Source organism: Fusarium odoratissimum (assembly GCF_000260195.1).
Source record: "Fusarium odoratissimum NRRL 54006 unplaced genomic scaffold supercont1.20, whole genome shotgun sequence".
Taxonomy (NCBI): domain Eukaryota; kingdom Fungi; phylum Ascomycota; class Sordariomycetes; order Hypocreales; family Nectriaceae; genus Fusarium; species Fusarium odoratissimum.
Window position 1 is genome coordinate 677,889 of NW_022158705.1, and position 20,404 is coordinate 698,292.

The following is a 20,404-nucleotide window of genomic DNA, read 5'->3' on the forward strand; positions in this document are numbered from 1 at the left end:
TAATGAGCTCCTGCTGTAAGTTAAAAGTATTAAATATGTAATACTATAGTAAATCACACTGAAAAGAACAATGGCCACATCTTCGGACCTTAATAGACTTAAGTTCTTGGCCTATGAGATTTATTTAGAGAGCGTTATCCCCCTTCTCAAATACTTTATTAAATATAAAGAGGAGGATAAAACGAGCTTTAAAGAACTATTTTATTAAGTAAAGGGAAATATTAGCTACTACAAATATAAGATCCCTAATAAGGCTTTATGACTTTAAAAAGTCCTTTTATCCAAGCTAGGTAAAAAACTTCCTAGATGCCTAATAATACATATATATTCTTAATATACTCTATTTATATCTGCCTGATTAAAAGTTAGGTAATTATTATTAGGACTAAAGTCTTTAGTTTATATACTAGCTACAAACTATTAAAAGTTAGGGTTAAAGTTATTATTCATAAACCTTTTTTATCAGTTAGTAGTTAAATAAAGAACCTCTAAGAGCTAACCTTTACTTATTGATTTTATAATAAAGGCAGGGTAATATACATTGTACGTAATTACTAGGTATTATATAAATATATTAAAAGCTTAACCACAAAATCCCATTTATTGTCTTAGTCTAGTAGGCGTTTCACTGCAAGGAATAACAAACCACTTCTTAAACCCATACCATGACAGGAGAAGTCTGTTGCCTAAACCTTGCTTAATTCTTTGACTTCAAAATCAAGTGACTTGATAATTTACTTTAGATGTAAGGAAGTAGATGTAGATTCCTATAGTGAAGCTCTTTATTTACTTGAATTCTTTACAGTCGTTGAGATGATTTACGATGTGGCTCTGAGAGCGGCTTAAACAAGAAGCATTTGTCTTCATAAAGTCTGAGGATCACAGAAGAGGTGACCTTGACAAGAGCATACAAATAAAGTATTCAGATATCGTAGTTCTCGAACATGAATCAAATAGCGACCATAAGAGGTCAAAGAAGCGAAGTCTCCTCATTCACGGGGAGCACAGGACATGCTAATGGGAGCATTGCTACAGGATACCGAAAGTCAACAGAGCACTTGCAGATAAAGACAGTCTGGAAGATTCTAGCTTCTCTATCCCAGAACAACTAATGCCATCTAGGCCTTCTTAGCTTTGGGAGTCCCTCCGCGTCTGCCAAACACACGTCGTCTAATCTTGGGATGGACTCCGTTAAGCGGGCTCGCCTGAAACAAATTGGTTGTGAGAGCCTTTGGTACAGTCTGCAAAGCCGACGGAAGATCGTTCTCAACGAATGCAACGAGAGACTGGTAGTAGTACTGGGTAGTCGGGGAGCCCTTGGGTACCTGAGGCACAGTGTGTTTGCCACTCAGGTAGTCAAAAGTGGTGAAGAAGATGACCTTTCCATCAGGGGTTGTGGTGCTGGCAAGTGTATGCTTGTTGTTGCCAGAATTATCGTTATACCATCTCTGTAAGTTCGAAACCTGATCAAAGGTCACGTTGGTGGAGTTGTCAGCACCAAATGGAAGGTCGAAATAGGCGGTGCCGGTGTATACAGTCTCGCCAGATGCTGGATCCTGCAGCTGGTATTGGAGAACATACCCAATGCCAGCAAACTGACTGCTGGAGTTGATGTTCATGTCTGCAAACTGTGCAGTGGGCGGAGGCTTGACGCCAGGAGGAGCGGGAGTACTGTTTAAGGGAAGAATTGGCTGATAGTCCTTGATACTGTTGTCCGAGTTGAAAGTAACAGGGCCAATGACGAGCTGGCCCTCGTCCGTGATCTGGCTCTGGTCGAACTTGATTACCCAGACAAGCTTGTACCTGGTTAAGTTCCAGACTCTCACGTACTGGAAAGTGTTATGCAAAACAAATGATAGAACCACGAAGACGATGGCGAGAACAATGCCTGCTTCGAGGAAAACCCCACCCACTTCTGCAGCACCTGCTTCCTCCTGAAGTAGACTTAGTAGAATCCTCAGTTGCGTACGTCTCTTGACGACTTACAGCTTCTGCGATGGCGACACCTTCGCTAGCCTCGGTGCTGATGCTTTCGTTCCCGATCGAGTTCTCTTCCTCCTCTGCTGCCTGCTCCTCGAATCCCCCCTCAGCAGCATCTGGGTTGTCTGCTATATTCTGGATGACATCCGCCTGAACATTCGCCACAGCTTGGATAGTGCCAAAGAGATCGGGGAAGATATCCTTCAAGCCAAAATATCCAAGGATACCGACGCCGAGCCACCAAGAGGTAGTAGAAAAGTCATAGTCGCTCCATCCAGCCGTGTTAGTCACAACGCCGATACCGTGGTACGTCACACCGTTTATAACGGTCGTCGTACCGTTGACTTTGACGTTACCGTTGTCATCAAAGTCGAGGCCGCTGACGCTGATTTTATTGAAGAAGACTTTACCAGTTACGTTATCAACGCTCTCAACGTAGAAGACAGGAAGATTGTTGGCGTCGGTGCCCTGAATCCAGGCCTTACGGCCGTTGTCCTTGAGCTGCTGGTAGACCTTTGCCATGTTGTTGATGCGGTTAAAGTATTCAGTTGTGCCTTGGCCGCCAGTCAGACCATTCTGAACGCTCTGGAGAAGCGTTTCAGCGTTGGCATTTCCGGAGGAGAGTGGAGCTCCAGTGAAGACCTGCCCAAGTCCGATGAGAGGAGCCGACATGATGGCTAAATAATATGGAGGGTAGTTCAAGATGAAGAATGATTATTGAAATAGAAGTAGTGAGATAATTAGATTGATCTGAGTGCGTCGAGAGCAGTCCTCCTTTATACCTGTGATGAGTGTTACACCTGGCAAATCCTCTCCTGGGAAGAAATTAGTGATAGAGTTCTACGAGGGCAGCCCATATATCAAAAGGGAATTCGGCATTGAACGGATCGTACGAGAATGTGACTCAATTGTCTGCATCAAAACAGGACTCAGAACACCCGTGACCAAATACAGCGACATCTAGAACGTCAGGGTTTGTCTCCAGCCAGCCAAATTCCCAAATATTTCGTCTAATATGTCGGTTTAGAGGAAGGTCTCTGTGCCACTTCATTAGTTGGGAAACAATTTGTGTCACCTATGGCGTTTGAACACGAGAGCTTACTCTGCATCGAGACATGTCTGATTCACATGGCGGTAGGGAACTATATGAGCCAATGACTGGTACTTATTCCAGATCAAGTCGTAGACAGTTTAGGGGAAGCCAATCAAGAAACTATGCTCTTGATGGTGTAATCTACCTACTCAAGGGGAGGCAAGAAAACTTATGAGCTCTTATCTAAGTGACAAGGACTTGGGTAAACTTAGTATATCTTATCATGACTTTAGGCTAGATTATTTTAGCACCCTGACTCAACGTCAGAAGCTTTCTTGCTCCCTGAGGCTACTGTACAGGCAGCCACGCGGTGATAGTGTACAGCCTCTGGTGAATACCAAACGTCATAAGCTTATGCGGGAGCTAGGGATATGCCGGTCCCGGAATCACATTCCGCCCGGCGAATATGTCTCAGAAACTGTGTAAGCTTAGGGTCTAGACGTGTGATAGTGGCTGTCTGTGGCGCCATTTCGGCAGATCTGACCTAGCAAAGATATTCAGCTTCGTGGCCTACCAGTCTAGAACTAAAGGTTGCGGGGTCAAGCATTTCAATCAGCCTCAAGCGTCGAGCTGAGCTCGAAGAAGCAAGTAGTATACAAAGACTGCTGTAGATATCGCATACTTCGGAAACTTCCGTTAAGCCACCTAGTCAAAGAAACCCAGAGAGTATATCGCTTGATCAACTCCTAATTGCCAGTTCGCTTATCAACGCTGCCAGCAACGATTGCCCTAGATCGTAGCCACTAATGACGGCACACTACGATGGATATTGGGAGACCTCAGGTGCTTTCGTCTGCGACGAGACATGCAATTACCGCAATAGTATCCTTTGAGATGTGAAGGTCTTGATATGCACTAGGATGTCTCGCCGCGGCCGCCGCTAGTTCTTCGCAGAAGGAAAGTTTTGAGAAGTTTACGAGTACGGCTACCATCTTCTTCAAGAACTTGAAAATGTTAATGCGGTCGCACGATTGGCCTGGGATCTGGTAGCCGCTTCATCGCTTGCCTGCCTCACAAGAGGGATACATACATTTTCTTCATAAGAGCGTTGGATTGAATTAGCGTGAAAGATATGCCATCTTATATTGACCAGGGGGCAGATCATAGGAAGGAGATGTGTTGGACAGATGCTTTGCATTACTAGGAAACTGGGAGGCCTAGGTATAAGTTACTTCCTTTTAGTTACTACCCATAACGTTCCAGAACCACCTCCGAACACTTGAGAAGCAAAGTTTCTGTCCTCGCTTAATTCAGGCCTTGTTCAGTCGCTTCGCCTCAATCTGCACCGACTCAGGAATCCACTGCTCCAAACTCTCACCCACCGGCTTCCAACCAAGAAACTTCCTCGCCCTCTTCGCCTCACCACGACTGTTCAATCCCCACGAAAGAGCTTGGAACCCCAACTTCTTCTGCGCCTCATCAACATCCAAAACCTTGGTCTCATCACTATCAATAACGCCCTGCTTCTTAGCCTCCTTGGCAATAAGAGCAGAAATCTGGCTCCATTTATGCTTGCCGTTCTCGGCGAAGAAATAACCCTTCGGACCCCAGATTTCCTGCTCGTCGGACTGTTTCTCAGATGATGCGGCGCGCTCGGAGAGAAGAAGGATGAGGTTAGAGAGATCATGAACGTGCACGTTGTCCCATTCTGTCTCGCCTGCGCCGATGATGGGGCCAAAGCCCTTCTCGAGAGTTGTCTCGGTCAAGCCAGGGATTTGGCGACTTCGCTGGTTGGCGGGTCCTCGACCGGTTCCGTAGATGGTGGGAGGGCAGACGATGGCGACCTTTACGGCGCTGGGATCCTTGGCAGCTTCGTCGAGGACAATCTTGTCGACATCGCGATGGAAAGCGGTATCGGGTAGAGAAGTGACCTTATCGACTCCCTCTAGATCGTTGTAGGCTTGCTCGGGAAGAGGAGCTTCTCCGTAGCGCTTGTTGTCCATGTCGTACCAGCAGAGGATACCAGTGCCGCTAATATGTATCCAGTGGCCAGGGTTTGAGCTTGAGTGGGAAGATCGTAGGCCGGCAGCGATAGCCTTGGCAGCCCCTTGGTGATCAGAGCTATCAGCAGTATCTGTACGAGTCAGTACCTGGAGCAAATGAGAAGATTGACGGTACTTACGAATAACAATGTCGGCCTCAGAAGCCGCCTTCTCAATGACCCTGGAATCATCCAACGATCCAATCGCCAACTTCACATTAGGATATTGCTTCTGCACATCCTTTCCCTTGTCCTCACTTCGTACAAGGATGGTGTACTTCCAATCAGGGTGAGCTTTATGCAATGCGTAGAATGCATCACCTCCAATGAAACCGGTGGTGCCAGTACTAAACCGGGGGTCAGCGTCAGCTTACGGTGACATTGGAAGGGAGCCTTACATAAAGACGCTCTTTGCAGCCATTTTCGTAAATCCGTTCAGATTAATTTCTTGATGTGAGTTTAATGATTCCAGTCGGGTTTGTGAGAATAGGTTTATTGAGGACTTATAGAATTCGACTGCTGAGATATCGAAGACGTCAAAAGAAGCACCGTGACGTCATACTGAGCAAATGGCCCCTCATAACGTTAATGGCTTAGCAATCTGTTAAGCCTTCCAGCCAAAATACATACACTGACTAACAGTTGGACCTTAGCCCCGTTTTGCTGTGGATAAGGTCTGTTCCAGAAGAATGGTTCAATACTTGGGCAAGCTTGCTTTTCAATCAATCTATGTTACATGACGTGCTCGAGGTCAAAATCGCATTGAGCTCTCTTCTAGAAATTTCCTAACAGCAGATTCAAAGGCCAAGTCCGACCAGATGAATTGGTTCAATATCTCGCTTGTATCAGACCACGAGCAGTGAAGGCTGGGTCTTTCGAAACCCGTCGAACGCAAAAGTGCGGTGTAACCTGAGCGTACAGGCCCGTCTGGAGCAAATACTCCACCAATGCATATCAGCCAAAGCAACAAGTCTGCATGCTCGTTCCATACGGGCTCATCATGAACCATTTCAACCTCTCTGAGAAGCTGCGCAGTAATATTGGACTTTCAAGTTAGCGAGTGCTTCCAGAGGTTACATGGGGACTCACGGGAATTACTAAAGCGCACCAAACTTTGCAGCACAGCATTACTGAGCACATGTATGCTGCAAGATGACAAGCCTTGGATATCGGACAAGCGTTTGGGAGGGCCTGAAGACGAGATTGTATGGATGCCGTGTGACTATTTATGCTTACCGTTGAGACTGGACGTCCGGTACGTTGATAAATGTTTCTAATGCATTGAAGAGCATGGATATCTCTGACTATATCCAGGAACTCTGGGCTGAATAGGTGAGAGCGTACTTGGAAGCCCGGCGGTAGCTCAAAGAAGTCTGGAGCTATTGAGTCTCGTTGCCATTGAAGTTCGGTGAAAGTCGTATGGTCGACTATGCGTTTTGATCCCACCATGATTGACGAGTTCAGGTCCTGCCTGTCAAAGAGTGAGCGGATGACCTGAGTTCATCAGATCCACGTACCAGAATATGGCGCGCTTGATGCCTTGTGTGAGATTCACTACGACTGGTTGACATGCATTAAGAAGGTACTGTATTGCACCCATGTGAAGTTGAACCTGCGAAGTGGTACCAAGCCGTGCCTGATAAGTTAGTACGAGCATACCTTCAAGTGACCGACGCGAGGACCTCACCTCAACACCGACTAGTAACAGTATGGCACCAATAGTTGACTCCGAAACGGCTTTGTCAGGCATACTTATTCTTTCACGGATATGCTGCATCGCTTGACCTCGGTATACCAGGCATTCCTTATTAATGACTCCGCCATTTGCCGTAAAAGCCAACGACAGCATCACAGCATTTAACAGAGCCGGATCAACAAGCCCAGATCGGAATACTGATTGGAAATTCTGAAAGTCATCCTCAACACTGAAGACAGGCTCCGGAGCTTGGCGTGCATTAACTGGTATACATTAGTAAGATGCCTAGGGGTGCATCAGAGAACTCACAATCGTTGAGTAAGATATGGAGTCGTTTGGAGTCCACTGCAAGGCTTTGGAAGGGATCGAGCAGATTTGCAGATAGCGAAGCAGGTAACGGAGTTATGCGCTTATCGCACCGCGTCTTGCAGATAGTTCTCCATTGTTCCCGTTCATCTTGCATTGTTCTTACAGAAAAATGTTGCATCGATTCTTGTTGCAGTTGTCGCTTTTTTTGCAGTGCTTGTTTCACGGCATGTGATCTCGCGAGGCGCTTGGCAGCCTTGTCACGGGTCTTGTCTGGCGTGGCCTGAAAGGAGACGAACTGAAAGTCGACCACTAACAAGGGTTAGTGGAGAAATGCAAGTGATTCCCTAGAGGGCACATAACATACTGTTTTTTTCCCCTAAAATTTATTCCTAACAGAGCCTTGAGTAGGCGTTTGTGGCAAGTATTATGGCGCCATCCAGGTCAGAAAGAGCTGGCCCTTGGTCGAGTCTCACTCTCACCGTAAGCTTGATGCTGCTTAGAAATCGTCCACCTCAAGACCCATATTTCCCCTGCTGTAGATCGGCTAAACCATGTTTGGCAACATCTCGTTTCCTCTTTCGGAAGTATCTCGTTGCTGCATCAAGGACAACCTCATTTCCAGATCTTGACAGGTCTGCGCCTTGATAGCACAAGTTCTAATTGTCACCGCTCCATTGAAACATGGTTGATAATATAGAAAATTTTTGATGGATTTATCAGCTCGCTATCTTATGATGGATCCATCGCAAACTTTTATATGTCATCAGTCCGAACTCCCAGGTATAAAGCATGCAAGATGGACGGTAGGGGGAATATACATCGGTCAGTCTTCACTTAACAGCTTCCTACCGTGTTGAACCATCATCGAAAAAACTCAGTAGACCACAATCAACATGTCAGAATCACGCCTTTTCCAGCCCATGAAAATCGGCAACATCAAAGTCCAACATCGCATTGGCATGGCCCCTCTTACACGCCTTCGAGCAAGCATTGACCGAGTTCCTAATGCGCTTATGAAGGAGTACTACGGCCAACGCGCTTCTGTACCTGGAACTCTCATCATCACAGAGGGAACGCTTGTTTCTCCTGCTGCTGGTGGAGGTTTCGCCAGAACGCCTGGAATCTGGAACCAAGAGCAAGTCAGGGCCTGGAAAGAGGTCACTGATGAAGTGCACCGCAAGGGCAGTTTCATTTTTGTGCAACTGTTTGCAATGGGTCGTGCTGCAACTGTAGAAGTTGCGAAAGATGAAGGAATCGACATTATCGGACCGAGTGCAATCCCGATTGAAGGCAGTCCTGCTCTGCCCCGAGCAATGACCCTGGAAGATATCCATGAAATGATTCAGGCATTCGTCACTGCATCAGAGAATGCGGTCAAAGCCGGCTTCGATGGTGTTGAGATCCATGGTGCCAATGGGTACCTGCTCGACCAATTTCTTCAAGACGTCAGCAACCAGCGCCATGACGAGTACGGCGGCAGCATTGAAAACAGATCCCGTCTCATCACTGAGATCTTGGAACGCGCTGTCCAAGCTATCGGCCCAGAGCGCGTTGGCATTCGACTCAGCCCATGGAGCACCTTCCAGAGCATGCGCATGAAAGACCCAATCCCTCAGTTTACAGACATAATCAACAAAGCGAGCCGTCTGAACTTGGCCTATCTCCACCTCATCGAGTCTCGCATCTCAGGAAGCCAAGACTGTGAAAACAATTCCAATGAGAAACTTGACTTTGCCTATGATCTTTGGAAGGGACCTTTCCTCGTTGCCGGCGGGTATAAACTGAAAGAAGCGGAAAGGCTCGTTGACGAAGAACATCCCGACAAGGAGATCATGGTCATGTTTGGAAGAAACTTCCTAGCGAATCCGGACTTGGTGTATAGAATCAAGGAGGGTTTGGAACTCAACCCACATGAAAGGAAGACATTCTATACCAGCGATGTCGAGGGCTATGTGGATTATCCATTTGCCGTTAGAAAGGATGCAGCGGTTTCGAACTGATTTCAGATTAGTTGGGCTCTTGCTACAGGTCGCTTCTCGGCAGGGCGTCGCATTTGCGACCTCATTTTGTTCTTTTATGTAGCTCGTCGTCTTCTCATTTATTTTATACAATCCAATCCCAACGGTTTACTCGAAACTCAATATTAAGCCTGACTATGATCCGCAGCCTAAATGTGTATGCGTTTCTTTAGTGGTCACTGGCGACAATGCGTTTTTGGGAGGCCAACTGCGGTGCCCACCATCGAAGAATTACCGCTTAGATTCTTTCTTCGCTTTCTTCGCCTATTCCAGAAAGTTCCAACTCCATATCCAGCCTTGGTTCTGTTCCAAAAAAGGATTATCCAGCATTGACTCACCTGGATCATATGTGATATCCCCAGTGAAAAGAAGACTGGCCGCTGTTTCCAGTAGTTAGTATCTACGACACTGGTAATTCTCCGTCTGCAAGTCGAGAAAGCTCACCTTGTTCATATTCCAAGAGGGTGTCATTTAATGAAGTGTCAGCGCAGACGTTCATGTCTTGATCTCCAAAGTTCATGCTGAGTGTATCAGTTATGCTACCATTATTCATCGTAGGCGGTGGATTCAAGCCAAAGTTTCTCTCTAGCATCGGCGCTTGTCCAGAACATTCTCCCCCGGGCTCTATGGTGTGATTTTCGCCTCGGTTTCTCTGAGGGAGTTCTGGATATGCACTGGTCAGAAGCTCAGTCCCTGGCCTATTATCGCCTTCCTTTGCCCTCACAAGACCCATCAATCTTTTCGTGATGTCCAGACTCTGTGCCGCAACAATTGACTTATCCTTGAGAAGGGTCTGGACTTGCATTAGCTGCCGTATCCCAGATCTTGCCTCGACCGAGTTGGAAGTCAAAGGATCAAGGGTTATCGAAATACATAGTGTCACGCCCGCCGTCAAGAGGTGCAGTGATACAACAGCTATAGCATATGTCTCAGATGCTTCCAGGAGGTATGGGGTGGATGCGACTTTTGATATCTGCAGTGCAGCTTCCCTACACTGTTGCATCGCCAGCCGAAATGGGTCAGTCTTCGAAGTGACAGTGTTTGTTGAAGTCGAGCTAGCCATTTTGAACGATAGAAGAGGCCTATGGATTAAGATTTTCGCATTTTCGTAAGCCAGCTTGAGAGAAAGCGCTTGTAGGCGGAACAGATAATTCTCAAATTCTTGTCCAGTTCTTTCCCGGTCCTGGGCAACCTGAACGTCGAAAAGAGAGTGATGACTATCAAAGCTGAGCTTCGGGGCCAGGCTTCTATACCACTCTTCGAGACGCCCATTCAAAACCGTAACTTTATCGAAAAGACCTTTTAGATTGTCCTTTCTCTTTCGGTCACCATGCCGAGTACCATACAGCTCAACTAATGCGGACTTGACAATAGCCGACAGCGTTGACATTGCACACTTGTAGAACAACAACGATGGTATCATCGTCTGGCGGGACTCTTTAGTTGATCCAGAGTACTCATCATACGGATCCAGAGGCTCGACATTGCAATCGCTATCGGAAAAGCCCAGGGGAAACCCATAAAGCATTGAGCAGAAAGTATCGATCTCGTAGACAGCCCACCAGGCCCGTTTCCGGTCTTGTATCTGCTGGTTCAGAGCCTGATCGCTAGGATCTCCAGGTGTCATTTTTCGATGAAGGTTGAGTGCTTGAGCGATTCGCAATCCAGAACCCGATAGTGGCCAAGCCATACCAGGTTCGCCGTGGTACAGGTAATAACTTGCCAGCAAAACGCAGAATTGCACCGCTTCAAGAGAACCTCTTGATACAACATCCAAGAATCTCAATTTAAGGGTGGTTAATATCCTGTCTTTCAGTTCTTTTTGATTAACATTGTGAGACTTTAGCTTGCTTTCTTGAGCACCGATGTGATGCAAGCTGGTCGCGAAAACAGCCAAGAGAATAGCTATAAAGCCTATACCTCTCGATGGAGCATTTGAACCAGAAGAGAAAGCGGTGTAATGATAAAGATCCTGGAATCTTTTTCTAAAATCATCTTGGTGAAAGACTAGGATGAACCAGTGGATCCGATCAAAATAGTTATCGACCAAGAGAGTCGCAGGCCCTAGTTCGGGTAATAATGACATGAGTTCCTTCTCGGCGGCGGACGGCTTGTACTTGATGTCGCCTTGTTGTAGATATATGTCTCTAGGCCGTTCAGCGACATGTCTTTGAATTGTATTATTGGTGTCATTGGTTTTAGATTGAGCCCAGGTCTCCGATCTTAGAGCCGAGAATTCAACACCTTCTGGTGAGACAGCATCATGTTGCTGAAACGCCTACAGCTACGGGTTAGTGATGAGATATCGAAGGGTTTGGCTTTTTCTCTGCTCACTTCTTCAACTAGCTTTACAGTCGAACTGGAATTCCAAGCTGATTCTGCAGCTGAGCCGACAGTGGCTCCTGGCTGATTTCTGTCTGATTTGTTCGATGTCGCGGCTGGCTCTGGTGTACTTTGATAGGGTCTCCATCTTGAACTTTCCGATGCGATGCATTCAGTATTTGCTCGTGAACACAGAGTACATGGGCGCTCGATATCACACTATCGAATTCAGTCAACTGATCTATCGTTGGGAGGGGATCATTCACTTTAAGCTTTTGCTTACGACATCTCTCGCAAGCCCTGGAGACTTTGCGCCGATTGCTCTTCATTGCAATTGTCTGATGGTGTTGGTTGTCAAAAGAGAGAATGTTGCGATGATGATGATGGGGTAATATTCGGAGTTACTCTTTTCCATATCGGACAACTACTTATAGCAACTCCGTGTCATGATTCGCCGGAGCCAGCGTATTCGGCTGAGGCGCTGACCTATCCTGCGCAACCTGTTAGTTCTTTTCCTCCAAACCTGCGGACCCGTATTATAGTAGTAGGTCCCCAGATGTGACAATTCCTATTACAGTAAAATGTTTCAATTGTCCGTTATAGGGAGGGAATAATGGAGGAATTGATGAAGTTGGAATATGGCCACAGATGACGAATCGAGAGTGGAGTTACTGTTCAGAGAAATCTTGATGATTTCTATACATAATTTATAAACTATTTTCCCAACCCCAGCCTTTCACCTCAGACACTTTAATTCCTCTCCCGGCTAATCTTAGTATCCTCCGACTGAGCTGTCGGCCATGGGCTTAAATGTAACCGCAGTAGGCTGGTCCGTGATCCCCCTCTCAACCGCTTCCTCCATAATTGCAACTGTAGCTGTAGCGCCGATACGGGTAACGCCTAGCGACATAACATGCAGCAAATCGTCAAGGGTACGGACACCTCCGGCAGCCTTGACCTGGACGTTCTCGCCAGATTCCTCTACCATGAGTTTCAGATGAGGAATAGTAGCACCCTTGTAACTGTACATGCCATTTGCCTGCTTGACGAAACCGTAGCCAGTCGAAGTCTTGACGAAAGCCACTTCAATATCCGAGCAGATCTTGCAAAGGCGTACAATGTGTTCCTCATTCAGGTAGTCATTTTCGAAAATGACTTTCAAAATAGCCCCACGCTTGACAACGACATTGTTGACTTGACGAATCTCATCAGCGACGTAGTTCCAGTCACCGCCGAGTGCCTTGCCGATATTGATGACCATATCGATCTCTTTACCGCCAACAGCAGTAGCAACGTCAGCTTCGAAGACCTTGACGGCAGTGCTGCTGTTTCCATGAGGAAATCCAATGACGGGACAGATCAAGACATCAGTGCCCTGAAGTTCCTGCTTAGCCATGGCAATTGCATAAGGTTTGACGCAAGCTGTGGCGACGCCGTACTTCTTGGCGACCGCAAGGCCTTGAAGAATGTCGGCGTCTGTCATGGTGGGGTGCAGAAGAGAGTGGTCGATCATCTTGGCGATTTGTCCAAGAGTGACAGTGATTTCATTTGTGTTGGAACTCATGATGGCTTTGCGGATGAGTGATTGCTGTAAAGGTGACTTTGTTTGGAGGAGGGGTGATGATTGAATGAGATATCTGATGTTTTCTCGGGGTCCTGCACACTTTATATAACAAGTTCTCCAAGTCTCATACAAGAACGCCATTGGAGTCATGACAACGAGCTTTGGTTTCCCTTTATGGTAATTTGTTCCACCGGAAGAAAGAGTGGGGTACACATTTTTTAAGTACTAACCAGAGCGGAGAGGCTGTCGGGCATGCCTAATGGGGTATTTCCGTAAGCTTCCAGCCACCCATCAAAAGCGTCGCAAACCAGGGCTTTGGGCTTTGGGCTTTATGCAGATGCTCCGTCATCATTGAAAGCATGCTGTAAAAGGGTCAGATCTAACAGTCATACTCGGAGTTATCTTATGCTTTAATTACCAGTAGCCAGCGGTATTTTGGGTCTCATCTCCCCAATTGCAGTTGCACCATCAACTGTGCCGCGCCTAATGGAGGATTAGCTTCGATCAGCATCAACGCACAGGAGATGGCCATCTTTTGGACAACACCAAAGAATAACATCGAAATGGCCCTTCTGTTTCTGGGCGCCTTATTTCGCAAAATACAGCGACCTCTCACTGTACTATAGTCAGTTCTAGCTGGGACAGGTATTGCGGTTTATTCCGAGGAAGCGAATCAGTGCTCAGTTTGGTGGACTGGCCAGTCGAGCGATCTCAGGAGGACGACCGTGGATTTCTCCAAGTCGCAACAACGGCGACGCCCAACTGGCCTGTGTTTGAAGAGTCTGGCCCTGGTTCTTGCAAACAAACGCGGTCACTTGTTGTTCAGAAAGTATCCGGAACACATATTAATATGTTGGATGTTAATGCAAAAGGTGCTGTTGCAGGGCTGTCCTATCAGTCCTTGTAGAGGTTCGGCATACACGTGTTGATATTATAACTATTTTACCTGATACTTTGCACTGTACAGCCAAATCTATTTGACTAATGTGGCTACTCTACTTTACACGATGGGGAGAATAATTTGATGGACGAGAATAATGCTTGTGATACTACTACCTAGATTATGCTCAAGATTCTACTACAGTTCCCGTCGGATCAAGTGTAGACTAAGCCTGTCTCTCGTCTATTTTTACTGACGTATCACGGTCAGCTTCATTCTTATCTCAATGGGTCCACCGCTGATAACGAACGCTTTGTCGATAACAATGGGAAGCAAATCGATTTACCCTACGCCGACCTACATGGTGACCAATTGTCTATCAATACCAAGAATTAGCGAATATTAGCGGGAATACTTTGGTAAATAAGTATTAGCCTTAAGCTATCTGGTGATTATTGTCACTGGAATTATTACTGGAAAGCTCTCTCTCCTTGATGTCTGTACGATGTCAGCAACCAGCACGTGTACGGCTGAACAAATCACGCTCACATAGTAGTTCTGACTTTCTCAGAACAAGATTCAACCTGACTCTTCAAGAGGCCAGCGTCTTTATCCTGCCGAGAAAGTAGTCTATGTTTCCACACCTCTGTAAAGTACACTGTATTACTTTCAATACACCCTTGTTCTTAACATACCTCCTATTACCCCGCATCCTCTGAATACAAAATTCCAATACGCAACGACGGCAACTAAGTAGTACGAATGGACACCGAAGACGAAGCTGAAGGTTCTATCTTCAATTACAGCCCTACAGTAAAACTTGCCCCCGATGACACACATAGTCAAACCGTGGACTGGTTCGACCCTGCCACTACCGACGACTGGCTCAACAAAGAGATCGAATCACGAAGAGATGCTCTCGCCTCGACACCGACACATCTTCGAGAAAGAAGAATGTTTTGTGAGCTTTCAAGGCTCATTTTACAGCACTATCTACGATTTGGAACTGAAAAGTCTTTGAATGATGCAATCGAGTTGGAGCGAAAGGCCCTAGACTACATCAGCACTGGCTTCCAACGTGCCAAGTGTCTGCTGGTTCTGGGGGACATGCTGTGCCTCCGGTTTCGCCGCAAGAAAGCTGTTTGGGACATGGGATACTCCATCAGAGCCGCAAAACAGCATATTTATCCACTTCCTGCGCAGGGAGCTCCGTACACCTACCACATACTCAGCTTTGGTCATGGAGATGAAACTTTTGAGCAATCAGATCTGGATTCAGCCTTTGTGGACGTGGACGAAGGCATTGATAAGTCACATTCTGCACTTGACCTCATCCCTGACGACTTTCCCCTTCGGGCTGAATGGCTGGACCACCTTGGTTCAAATATTCTTCATAGATATTCTTTGAGCAAAGCAATCGAAGACATTGATAAAGCTGTCGAAATATGCAGAATTGCCTCCGACGATGCCAACTTTGGTCCCTCAGAAACTCTCATAGAGACCCTTCTTACACGGATTCCTGCTACCTGGGACGAGTCTGATATACTTGAAGTCATGGACGTCTGTGATGAAATGTTGTTGGAGTCTCTAGGCGATAGAAAGAAGACAATCTTGCAGTACCGTGCCGAGGCTTTCTACTTCCTCTACTGTTTGAGTGGGATGGTGGAACATATCAACGAGAGCGTCAAGGACTCCAAAAGAGCCATAGATTCGGAACGTGGAAGTCTAATGTCGCTTAGTGTTAGGTGTCATAGATTTAGGAGTGGCTTGTTATATACTCGGTATCAGCAGACTGGTGATTTGGCGGATCTTGATGACTCGATGGCCTCAGCAGCGACCGTGGCCAGGATTCTCTTTACTCCGGGCCCAAAATCAAAAGCTACACTCTTCAGCATGCTGGCAAGTGATTGGGTTTGCAGAACTGAGGCTACAGCAGACCAAACACACTTTGCTGAGGCCATCGAGTGGCATGCATGCATCCAACTATTTGGCACGAGCAGAATGGATTCTCTTCATGAACTATGTCGACGGCAATATGAACGATATGAGGTGAAAGGCAGGGGTGGCGATCTTCAGGATGTTGTGAATATTCTGAGACGGATGGTCGAACTGGTGCCTAGTCAAGCGTTGCGGAGCAGTCTGGGTAGCCGCGTAATGCAGTTATATTCCGAGTTCGACTTTCTGCAGTACTTGCTAGTGGAGGCAAAAACCATTTTTCGGCGGTTGGTTCAGGAGTCAGAAATAGATTCGGCAGACCATAGGCGGTATTCCTTGCAGCTGGCGCATTGCCTTTGCTTCCAGCACGAGCGGACCGGAGACTTAGTCGACCTCACTGAAGCTGTCAACATCGGAACGAGTATTTTCGAGACGGCCAAAGCAGACGATCCAGACTATGCGCTAGCCTTAAACAATTTCGGCGAAGCAATCTACCAGCAGTGTCGCGTCGGCAAGACAGTATCCAATATCGATCATATCATCCATCTATTACAAACGATGCGAGATTCCACCATGTCACATTCTCCAACCAAACCGCTCAGCAAATTGGTTGAGTGTCTCCTCTGGAAGTATCGCATGACCGACGAAGCTACGCATCTGGACTCGGCAGTCGAGCTGGCAAGACTTGCTGAAAGCTCACTCCCAAACAGATACCCTAATCACCATTGTATCATTCGCCATAGACTTGCCATAGCACTGCACGAGGAGTATTTGAGGACGCCGACGCTCTATTCTCTGGAGGAAGCTATTGAGCTGGAGAGGCAAAATCTACAGCCTGGCCAATTCACTCGGTATATTTCTCATGCTAATCTCACGTCGCTGCTTTGTGAGCTATACGTCGCAACAGGCGATCGGGAGCACCTCCAGGAGGCGATGGACATGGAAAGAGAAACGAGGAATGTTGACGGTCGCTCCACCTGGTGCTTCAGAGGTGACCGCGTGTATATCCCATATATTCTCGATATCGAAAAATCACACCAGCTTTCGAATAAGCTGCACGAACACCTGGAGACCATGACGACCACACGGGAGCTCAGGTCACGCTACATTAGTAGCCTGGCGTTGATGCTCATGGGTGCAGATGAGAACAATCTAGCAATGGGATATGCAAGAGAGAGTCTAGACCTCATTCCACCAAACAGCCTGGACCTGCCATGGCACTTGTGCTGCCTTGCGCTCTGCTTAGGAGGTAGCATTACAGCTTCAAAAAACGACTCCGAGCTAGAGGAGATGATCAGGTCAGCGGAGAAGGCCGTGGAGCTCTCGCTAGAAGATCATCCTGGCAGACCATTTTATCTTTCGGTTCTATCCATGGCCCTTCATAGACGATTCATGAAGACGGGAAGGTCTCCTGATCTCAACCTGGCGATCGATTACGGGGTTGAGGCTTACAACCTGACACTTGGAGACACGCTCCAGGACTGTGATAATCGATACTTGGCATCGGATCAGCTATCGTTCTGTTTACAGCACAAGTACCTCCGAGAGGGTATTTCGAGCGATCTTGAGCAGTCTGAAGAACTTCATCAAGAGGCTCGTAGATGTAGGCAAAGATTGAAGAGGAACGAGGCATACTTCAACTGGGTTCGAAGTTCACCTAATGGACCTTACACTGTACATCTCGGCACTAACACAAAAGGGTCTTTCACGCTCATAAACAAAAGACGTGCGTATGCTTTACTCCCGGACAAGCTGGACTGCCACCCTCGAATATTCGCCGTTGCGAAGCAATACTTTCGATACTACGAAGAGGAAAACGACGAGAACTACCTCTCCCTGGCTTTGGATGCTGCGAATTCGGCTCTCGCTTTCAGCCAAGAAGACCATATCACGCACTCTGCACAACTTCACCTCGTTGGGCGATGTTACGAAGAATACTACAAGAGGTCGATAGCATCTGACTGCGGTGAAGATCAAAAATACCGCCTCAGTCATCTCGATATGGCCATTTCAAAATTCCGAGATCTCATCAGTCATCTTTCTTCGGAAGATCCTCTGCGCCCTGATGTTCTTGGTCGTCTTGGATATTTATACTCGGACAAGCTGTTCTACAATTACAAGCTTGATGAATTGAAGATGGCAGTGGAATTACACCAGGAATGTCTCCATCTGGCAGGGGAGAGTAAGGTTGAACGTGCAAAGTGGCTACGTCATCTTGGATGCTCTAAGCTTATCTCCTACCACGTATTCAAGGACGAAAGTGATCTGCAAGAATCCATCAAGCTACTTGAACAGGCAAAAGATCAGAATCTCAATGACAAGGAACTTATCCCCGGCCTAGCCAGTGCCTACCGTTCCAAGTTCATGGTTACGAGAGACATCAAAGACATTGACGCTGCCATCGAGCTGTATCTCAACTCCCCTCTCGGGGAATATATCACAATTCCTAGGCTTGGTACTGCCTATCGTGTTCGGTTCGAGTTGACAAAGGCGCCGGGGGATATGAAGCTGGCCATATCTAATTCGGAAAAGGCCCTTGAGCTTGCTCAAAAGTACAAGGAAATCTCAGACGTTGTTCAGGTGCTCCAAAATCTAGCAAATTCCTATCTCGCGAAACACCATTACGGTGGCACTCTCGATGATCTCGAGCAGGCCATTCACTACGCACAGGATGCTGTGGATGTTGAAGCACAAGAAGCCTCCCAAGTTGTCGATATCGCAGGCCTACTGGGGCTCTGTTACACGACCAAATACAAGGCTACGAAATGTGAGGATGATCTTCTCAAGGCCATCGACGCCGATGAAAGCGACTTCTGGGTATTCATGCCAGTTGCAAACATATCAGATAGCTTGGTGCTTGCACAGCGACTGATGGAGTCATACAAGACTCTCGAGAACTGGGAGAAAGGCTTAAAGATTGCCGAGTACGCACTCGAACTCATCCCTGCCTACACACCTCGTTACCTGCGATGGTCGGAAGCCCAAGCCCTTCTTTCCAGAATCAGTGGACTCGCGTCTTTCGCCGCTGCCTTTTCGCTAGAAAGCGGGAAGGCTGAGGGGGCCAGTCTAGCTCTGCTAGAAAAGGGTCGGGGAGTTGCCGCGGACCTTTTGTATGATCTTCGTCTTGACTTTGACAGTCGGAAGTTTGCAGATCTGAAGCCGACGTACAAACAGACGCTTTTGAGCAGTATAGGACGACTTGAGAATCCTGTACAGCCACCGGGTCTCATTTCCGATGACTCCAGGTCTGGCACCGCGGAACTTACCAGGAGACTAGAAGCAAGCAAAATTGTCGACGATTTCATGGAGAGCTTTAGCACACGCCTGAAACCAGACAACACAGGCTTCACAGGGTTTACGAGGAACGGTCCCATTGTGATTATTAATGTCAGCTTCCGTTGTGATGCTTTCATTATCAAACACGTCGTTGAGACCATGCCCCTACCTAGGTTATCTGAGAAAGAGCTGGAACGGAGACTCCGCGATGGAAACTTGGGAAGCCTCAACACTTTGGAGTGGCTCTGGGATACTATCACGGGACCTATTCTTGAACATCTGGGTTATTCACAGAAGCCTTCTGGCGATTGGCCGCAGGTATGTTGGATACCTACGGGAGCATTGAGTCGCTTTCCGTTGCACGCAGCCGGCTATCACAAAGATGAAACTGGCCGTGCGGTCATAGACAGAGCCATGTCGTCCTATAGTTCATCGCTGAACGCTATTCTAGAAGGGGGAGCGAAAGATAAACGAAACTCCTCTGCCAAGGCGGTTCTAGTTGCCATGCAGAGAACGCCAGGGAGTTCCACTCTTCCACATGCCCCAAAAGAGCTATCGATTGTTCGAGAGCTATGTGAGTCCATGGAACTCCATATCGCGGAACCCAAAAGACAAACTCAGGAAGTACTCGCGCAGTTGAAGGACTGTGACATTTTTCATTTTGCTGGTCACGGCGAGACAGACGAGACGAACCCCCTCAAGAGTCAACTACGGCTTGAAGACTGGCAAACCCAGTCTCTGGCAGTGTCTGATCTGTTAAGTCTCAAGTTGCGCGACAACCCACCGTTCCTGGCATATCTCTCAGCCTGTGGAACGAGCCAGATCAAAGATAAACGCCTGTTGGATGAGAGTCTGCACTTGATTAGTGCATGCCGATTGGCTGGTTTTAGGCACGTGGTAGGAACGCTCTGGGAAGTCGGCGACGAGGCTTGCGTTGATGTTGCGGGGATGGTCTATCAGGAGTTGAAAGACTCTGGCATGGATGATCAATCTGTGTGCCGGGGGTTGCATAAAACTGTTCGGAAGATTCGTGATAGTTGGGTGGCAGAAGCGCATATGCGGACGGTCAAAAGGGTTCTTGGTACCTCGTTTACAAAGGCCAAGGATCACGAGAATAGCTTTGAGGATGTGGTGAGTGACGTGCGATCAACGAGGGATATTGTGCCGCTGGATGAGGATGAGAATGAAAGGCCTGCTCCTTGGGTCGCTTATGTGTATCACGGAAGTAGATAGTCTTTACAAAGACTGTTGGTAGAGGTATTTATATGTCTTATCAAGATAACATATTGTATGTCAATTGCAGTGTTGGAATTACTTAAACAGTTATCCATCCGGACCGAAAAGACTATC

At 47.2% G+C, this 20,404-nt stretch overlaps 6 protein-coding genes across 6 annotated transcripts; 2 read left to right on the plus strand and 4 right to left on the minus strand.

Moving 5' to 3' along the window:
• Nucleotides 1-840: 840 nt before the first annotated feature.
• Nucleotides 841-2,789, minus strand: FOIG_11147 (uncharacterized protein). Its single transcript, XM_031211694.1, has 2 exons — nt 1,987-2,789; nt 841-1,934 (listed from the first exon to the last, which is right to left on the minus strand). Exons 1-2 carry the CDS (start codon nt 2,650-2,652, stop codon nt 1,119-1,121), a joined length of 1,482 nt encoding a protein of 493 aa, XP_031058878.1. The 5' UTR covers nt 2,653-2,789; the 3' UTR covers nt 841-1,118.
• A 1,349-nt stretch (nt 2,790-4,138) lies between these two features.
• On the minus strand, nt 4,139-5,554 carry FOIG_11148 (uncharacterized protein). Its single transcript, XM_031211695.1, has 3 exons — nt 5,453-5,554; nt 5,196-5,401; nt 4,139-5,147 (listed from the first exon to the last, which is right to left on the minus strand). The coding sequence occupies exons 1-3, from the start codon at nt 5,473-5,475 to the stop codon at nt 4,324-4,326; spliced, it is 1,053 nt and encodes a 350-aa protein (XP_031058879.1). The 5' UTR covers nt 5,476-5,554; the 3' UTR covers nt 4,139-4,323.
• Nucleotides 5,555-5,798: 244 nt separating this feature from the next.
• On the minus strand, nt 5,799-7,213 carry FOIG_11149 (uncharacterized protein; the record flags this gene model as incomplete). Its single annotated transcript, XM_031211696.1, has 5 exons — nt 5,799-6,099; nt 6,144-6,521; nt 6,568-6,690; nt 6,742-7,013; nt 7,060-7,213. The coding sequence occupies 5 exons, from the start codon at nt 7,211-7,213 to the stop codon at nt 5,806-5,808; spliced, it is 1,221 nt and encodes a 406-aa protein (XP_031058880.1). The 3' UTR covers nt 5,799-5,805.
• Nucleotides 7,214-7,952: 739 nt separating this feature from the next.
• Nucleotides 7,953-9,059, plus strand: FOIG_11150 (uncharacterized protein; the record flags this gene model as incomplete). The annotated part of the gene is made up of 1 exon (XM_031211697.1): nt 7,953-9,059. The coding sequence occupies one exon, from the start codon at nt 7,953-7,955 to the stop codon at nt 9,057-9,059; it is 1,107 nt and encodes a 368-aa protein (XP_031058881.1).
• Nucleotides 9,060-9,341: 282 nt separating this feature from the next.
• Nucleotides 9,342-12,963, minus strand: FOIG_11151 (uncharacterized protein; the record flags this gene model as incomplete). Its single annotated transcript, XM_031211698.1, has 3 exons — nt 9,342-9,457; nt 9,522-11,355; nt 12,313-12,963. The coding sequence occupies 3 exons, from the start codon at nt 12,961-12,963 to the stop codon at nt 9,342-9,344; spliced, it is 2,601 nt and encodes an 866-aa protein (XP_031058882.1).
• A 1,642-nt stretch (nt 12,964-14,605) lies between these two features.
• FOIG_11152 (uncharacterized protein) lies at nt 14,606-20,287 on the plus strand (the record flags this gene model as incomplete). The annotated part of the gene is made up of 1 exon (XM_031211699.1): nt 14,606-20,287. The coding sequence occupies one exon, from the start codon at nt 14,606-14,608 to the stop codon at nt 20,285-20,287; it is 5,682 nt and encodes a 1,893-aa protein (XP_031058883.1).
• Nucleotides 20,288-20,404: the final 117 nt, after the last annotated feature.

Coding starts and splice junctions, on each gene's coding strand:
- FOIG_11148 (XM_031211695.1), bottom strand. CDS start 5,475: ATGGCTGCAAAGAGCGTCTTTAT. Junction 5,402..5,452: donor GCTGCAAAGAGCGTCTTTAT/GTAAGGCTCCCT, acceptor CCCCCGGTTTAG/TACTGGCACCACCGGTTTCA. Junction 5,148..5,195: donor TGAGGCCGACATTGTTATTC/GTAAGTACCGTC, acceptor TGACTCGTACAG/ATACTGCTGATAGCTCTGAT.
- FOIG_11147 (XM_031211694.1), bottom strand. CDS start 2,652: ATGTCGGCTCCTCTCATCGGACTTGGGCAGGTCTTCACTGGAGCTCCA. Junction 1,935..1,986: donor GTGTCGCCATCGCAGAAGCT/GTAAGTCGTCAA, acceptor AGTCTACTTCAG/GAGGAAGCAGGTGCTGCAGA.